At 41.2% G+C, this 6,639-nt stretch overlaps 1 protein-coding gene across 4 annotated transcripts in view; it reads right to left on the bottom strand.

Moving 5' to 3' along the window:
* PSPC1 (paraspeckle component 1) overlaps positions 1-6,639 on the bottom strand; it is a 125,421-nt gene that overhangs the window by 91,523 nt on the left and 27,259 nt on the right. For all 4 annotated transcript variants that reach the window (XR_001514113.1, XR_001514112.1, XM_006765330.2 and 1 more), the window contains exon 4: positions 3,431-3,627. Coding sequence is in view for 2 of the 4 variants with exons in the window: in XM_006765330.2 (XP_006765393.1) it covers positions 3,431-3,627 (197 nt within the window). In the remaining 2 variants the exon portion in view is untranslated. The remainder of the gene's footprint in view (positions 1-3,430; positions 3,628-6,639) is intronic.

Here is a 6,639-nt window from a genome sequence, read left to right as displayed (position 1 = left end):
GACACTGGGGGATAGGGGAGGCTAGGGGACTGTCTAGGGCGGGGGGAAAAAATGGACACATATGTAATACCCTTTGTAATACTTTAAGCAATAAAAAAATAAAAAGAAAAAAGTGTATTTAAAAATAACGAATATTGTATAAAAACACAATACTGAACAATAGAATGTAGTGTAACAAACTTGTTTTATTAAGTTTAATATACAGCATTTACCTTGGAGATCAAATGACTTAAAGATGCTGATGGAGTTGGAGGAGAAAGGCTGAACTGAATAACTGAATCTTATTTGCTGATTTTTGCCCTTCTCGCCACGCTTTCATCACTTTCATCTACAGGAGTATTCGATAAAAACCTGTCCAATGAGATCCGTTTCATCCTCCTTTTCAGAATATTTCTGAAATGAGTTAGGCAAGTGTCATTAAATACCTCCATTGCATGCCCAGTTGCAATTTTTTCTGGGTGTTTCTTTTGAATAAAGTCTGAAAGTTTCTCCCACATTCCCAACATTTCCTTTATCTCACTTATAGAGATAACCTCCTCCTCCTCCTCCTCCGTGTCATCTATTTCCTGCAAAAGCTCCGTGTGCTGCTGCGTCTGTAGCTCCTTTAGCTCCTGCGTTGTCAGTTCCTCGGAGTGCTCCTCGATGAGCTCATTGATGTCACCTTCTTAACCACACCATGAGCAGCTTCTCCATATTTTCATGGATAGATGTCCGCTGTTTAGAAATTATTTTAACGCCCTTGGCTGGAGTTGTAGCCTGTATCGACTGCTTCTGCTTCAGTATGGTGCAGATTGTAGAAGTGCTACGCTTGTACTGCTTTGCCAAGTCGATTACACGCACACCTTGGTCATGTTTTTCGATAATTTCTTTCTTTAATTCAATGTACATCATCCACTTCTTCTTCTCAGCACTGTCCTTCGCACTTACTTTCCTCATATCCATGGTTGAAAGAACGAAGTTTTGCAAAATATCTGCAAGCACAAATGCGAGCACAACACTGATGCTTCAACTAAGGGCTAACCGCTTAAAATGAACGAGTGAGACACATGATGCTGGGCTGATGCTGTGGCGTTCACTGTGACGTTCGCTGCGCCAACTAGCAGTGGGGTATCTGAAGCTGGCTCGTAACCCGAATTTTAGCTCACAGCTCAAAACAAAAAATCGGCCGAGAGATGGCTCATATCTCGAAAAACTCGTTAGTCGGGTAACTCGTAAGTCAAGGCACCACCATATATATAGACAAACACATACACACCTATATACACAATATAAAAAATATAGGGTATGCATATACACACACATAATGGAGTATTATTCAGCCACTAGAAATACATGTATCTTAACAAATGTTTTTTAATATGTTTTTATTGATCTGAGAGAGAAGGAGAAAGAAACAGCAACTGGCTGCCTCCTGCATGCCCCCTACTGGGGATCATGCCTGCAACCTGGGCATTTACACTGACCAGGAAAAGAACAGGTGACATTCTGGTGCAGGGGATGATGCTCAACTGAGCCAGACAGGTAAGAGCAATCTTAGCAAATTTTTATAAATGCTGATATCCTGCCATTTGAAACAATAAGGAATAAACCTGAGGGCATTATGCTCAGTGAAATAAGCCAGAGAAAAACACTACATGGCATAACATGTCTGGAATCCAAAATAAGTCAATAGAGTACAAAAGTGGTTGCCAGGGACTGGCAAAGGGGACGTAGGGAGAAGTTAGTAAAAGGGTTCAAACTTTCAGCTAAAAGATGAGTAAGGTCTGCGGATTTAATCTATAACACGGTGACTAGAGTTGGTAACACTGTATCATATAATTAAAAACTGATTAAAGAGATTAGAACTTAAAGGTTCTCACATTAAAAAGTCACCTTTAAAATTTTTAAAAATTAAGTCAATGTAATAAATCTACATAAATTGGAAACAAAATTAATAGAAGTAAAGGGGAAAAGAGAGAGGAGGAGGAGCTAAATATGCCTATTTTGTTGTTCTTTTTGCTTCGATAACCAGGAACCAAAAGATATCATTTAAAGGAAAGAAATGTACTTTTATTACTTGATTTATCAGTACAAATGCATACAAAAATAGTATTAACATAGTCAAAAAAGTCCAGTGGTACAAGAGTAGAGAGTAATAACAAAATGCATGGCAGGGTTAACTCTCTCCACTGAGAGTTATATAATTACACTAGAGGTTGTGCACAAAATTCATGCAGGGTAGGGTCCCTAACAGCTGACGGCTGTGGCCTTGCTTCCCAGGCTGCCAGCTGCCACCCGGGGCCTTCCTTCATCCCGCGCTGCCCCCAGGGGGTCAGCACACATCATAGCGAGTGATCGAACTCCCGGTCAGTCGAACTCCCGAAGGGACATTTTGCATATTAGGCTTTCTATATAATAAAAGGCTAATATGCAAATCAACGGAACATCTGAACAACCGGTCGCCATGACGCACACTGACCATCAGGAGGCAGACGCTCAATATAGGAGCTGCCCCCTAGTGTTCAATGCGCTCCCCACAGGAGGAGCACCACTCATCCAGAAGCCGGGCTCACAGCTGGTGAGCGCAGCGGAAGCCTCTCCTGCCTCTGTGGCAGTGCTAAGGACCCCGAGGGGTACTGCACTGTAAGAGGGCGCAGGGCGGGCTGAGGACCGTGCCCTTCCCCCCCCACCCGCAAGTGTATGAATGTCCAGTAAATATGACCAGTAAATTATGACTACTCTTAGAAATTCAGTTAGTTAGCTCTGTCTCTAGTGTTTAATTGTCTTCCTAAATCATATCCACCAGTACACATGAATCTTTTTTCAATTTTAAAAAAATAATTTTATTGAGGGTGCAGAGAAACATCAATGAGAGAATATCACTGATCATCTACCTCCTGCACAACCCCTACTGGGACTAGAGCCCACAACCTGGGCATGTGCCCTTGACCGGAACTGAACCTGGGATCCTTCAGTCCACAGGCCGACGCTCTATCCACTGAGCCAAATGTCTAGGGCATGAATCTTTTTTTTTAATCTCTGTCAAAGAATATTCATTTGTAATCTTTTCACATGTGGCAATAATCTTAAAATAGCCAACATTTGGCATAATTCCTTACACAAAAATAAAACAAAAAAAACCCAATCTTTATAACATTATCTATATGCCAAAAATTATCTACTTTCCTGATTTTTGTCAGCAGAATCATGTACTTTCTACGAGCAAAATTTAACAGCAGCCTTAATTACCTCCAACAACACTACCTGTGTGGGAAAAATATATTTTTTTATAGGGACTTTCTCTCGGAAAAGGGAGAATGTTGCTTCTAATATGTTGAGTTCCAACTGTCTCTAAACTAAGTAGCAATTTAAATAGTAACAGATGTTACTGGGAACTATAAATAAGCCTTAAGAATAAAAACAAAAACCCATCTACATGAACCCACCTTACCTTGTCTCATCAACATCAACTGGTGCTCATGCCTGGCAGCTTCCATTTCTGCCTCCAGCTTCTCTTTGGCTTCTCTGATGTTTCTGTCGACCTGCTCACGCTGCTGCTTCTCCATTTCGTCAAGAGCCTTCCATCTAGATGCATACTCAAATTCAAATGTCCCAGGCTGAGCAAAACGTGGTGTCTGTTCTCTTTTCCTATGTTTACAGTTAAAAACATACAGAAGTGTATGTTTAAAAGGTAAAACAGCTAAAAATAAAAGAGCATCATTGACTGAGCACTCACAATATTCACGGCACTGTCAGGAAAATATTCTACCTGAATTGTCTCGTAGCAATACTGTGATGCAGATTTTAAAAAGCCTGATTTTGAGAAACTGCCCAAGGATGCCACAATAATAATGAAATCAGAATTCAAAGTTATGCAATAGGATACTAAACCTGTACTCCCCTAATAATCACCTACATTAAGGCCTTTCTAGTATTCATTCAACAAACTATTTTACATAACGAATCTGCAACATATGAATCCAATGTGTCCTAAGTTAACTGTCTGGAATCAATTTATTTTCCCCTTTTAAAGTAGTAACTTTTAGGGATAGTATTAAAAGCATGTAAGAGATTAGTAAAAAAATTTTTAAATATATTTTATTGATTTTTTACAGAGACGAAGGGAGAGGGATATAGAGTTAGGAACATCGATGAGGGAGAAACATCGATCAGCTGCCTCCTACACACGCCCCACTGGGGACATGCCCGCAACCAAGATACATGCCCTTGACCAGAATCGAACCTGGGACCGCTCAGTCCTCAGGCCCATACTGTATCCACTGAGCCAAACCAGTCAGGGCAAGCTTACTAAATTTTATGTGCCAGGCTAATTGGCTAGGCCAAATATAAATACCTAACACACTTCAATTGCAGTTATTTGTTCAGTACTTGTTTTCCTTGTTATTCTGTGAACTCAATAAAGACATGAAATGTCTGTTAACAGCTGTACCACAATGCATACATTTATTATTTACTACAGGCCCGGTGCACAAAATTCGTGCATGGGTACGGTCCCTAGGCCTGGCCTGGCCGGCGATCGGAGGCAACCTGTGGAGTGACCAACGGAGCGATCGGGGCCCCCGCTGGCACCCACCTTGGCCGGCCAGGCACTGCCCACTCACCCCTCTGTGGGAGGCAACAGGCGGGGCGACCAGCGGGGTGATTGGGGGACCCCCACTGGCATCCGCCTTGGTTGGCCTGGGGCCTGAGGGCTGGGGGCAGCTCCTGCGCTGAGTGTCTGCCCCCTGGTGGTCACTGCGCATCATGGCGACTGGACATTCCACCAAAGGGTCCCAGGTTTGATTCCCAGGCACAAACCTGGGTTGCAGGTTCAATCTCCAGAGCGCATGTGGGAGGCAACCAAAAGATGTGACTCTCTCACTTCAATGTCCCTCTCTCTCTCTCTCTCTCTCTCTCTCTCTCTCCCCACTCCAACCCCACTTCACGCTCCCTAAAAATCAATGGAAAAATATCCTCTGGTGAGGATTAACAAACAAAACAAAAAAAGCCACACTCCTCTGCTCCCTAGGACACACTTTTCCCAGTCTTTGTCACCATATCTGTTTTATCTATATTATTGATTACCCATTTTACCACCCCACACAGCATGAATTTCTAGTCTATTTTGTTCTCTGATACATCTTCATCACTAGGCATATAGCAAGCACTATATATCATTTGAATCAAGTGAAATGAAAAACATTCAACTACACTAAAAATCAAAAAATGCCAATTAAAATAAGAGGCAAAAAATAGTATTTTGAACAGACTATTAAATCTTAAAATCCTAACACCCAATTATCATGAAGAAAAATACTTTTAAATATACATCAATAAGTATAAATTGGTATAAAATTATTGGCGAACCATTTGGCAGTATCAATCAACTTATTTTAAAAAGGGAGAGGAAAGAGAGATAGAAACATCAGTGATGAGAATCACTGATCAGCTGCCACATTGGCAAGGCTCTAAGTAGTTCTTTAAATAGTACTTCTGCCCAGCTGGTGCTGCTCAATAGTTGAGCATCAATCCATAAACCAGGAGGTCATGGTTCAATTTCCTGTGAGGACACATGCATGTTGCAAGCTCAATGCCATGTAGGGGGCATGCAGTAGGGAGCTGATCAATGATGTTTCTATGTCTCTATCCCTCTCACTTCCTCTTTGTCTAAAAATAAATTAAAGATTTATTAAAATAATACTGATTTCTTTAAAAAAGTAAATTAAATAGTATCTCTCACTACTTAATAGATGTTTTATAATCTTTAGTTCATTATTTGGTTTTACAGGTTTTTTGGTGTATTTTTTAAAATTGATTTTAGAGAAAGAGGGAGAGAGAAATGTCGATGTGAGAAACATCGATCGGTTGCCTCTCATAGGCACCTAATTGGGAATGGAACTGGCAATCTTTGGGTGCACAGGACGAAGCTCAACCAACTGAGCCACACTGGCCAGGGTGTTTTTATGTGTGTTTTCATGTTCTTATTTTCTATTCTTCGGTTCATTACTTATCATGTATCTCCACCACCTGAAATGTAAGCAGCATGAGAGCAGTAACAGTGCAAAGTTGCAATGGTAACACCTAGAAGAGTGCCTGGCATCAAGATATTCCAGTATTTGTTCAATTCATGTTACAGCTTTATTTATTATAATAAACAACTAACTGGTTAAAATGTATTTATACAGCCCTGACCGGTTTGGCTCAGTGGATAGAGTGTCGGCCTGCAGACTGAAGGCTCCCTGATTCAATTCTGGTCAAGGGCATGTACCTTGGTTGCAAGCACATCCCCAGTGGGAGGTGTGCAGGAGGCAGCTGATTAATGTTTCTCTCTCATCAATGTTTCCAACTCTCTATCCCTCTCCTTTCCTCTCTGTAAAAAATCAATAAAATATATATATTTTTAAAAATGTATTTATATAGCAACTTACATATGCATCAGCCCAACCATTGTGGCTCCGTGGTTGAGTGTTGACCTATGAATCAGGAGATCACCATTTGGTTCCCAGTGAGGGTACAGGCCCGGGTTACAGGCTTGATCCCCAGTGTGGGGAGTGCAAGAAGCAGCCAATCAATGATTCTCTCTCATCACTGATGTTTCTCTCTCTCTCTCCCTCTCCCTTCTTCTCTGAAATCAATAAAAATATATTTAAATTTTTGCTG

Source organism: Myotis davidii, unplaced genomic scaffold (assembly GCF_000327345.1).
Source record: "Myotis davidii unplaced genomic scaffold, ASM32734v1 scaffold840, whole genome shotgun sequence".
Lineage (NCBI taxonomy): Eukaryota > Metazoa > Chordata > Mammalia > Chiroptera > Vespertilionidae > Myotis > Myotis davidii.
The sequence above is the reverse complement of the archived record's forward strand: the minus strand, read 5'-3'. Positions and strand labels throughout refer to the sequence as shown.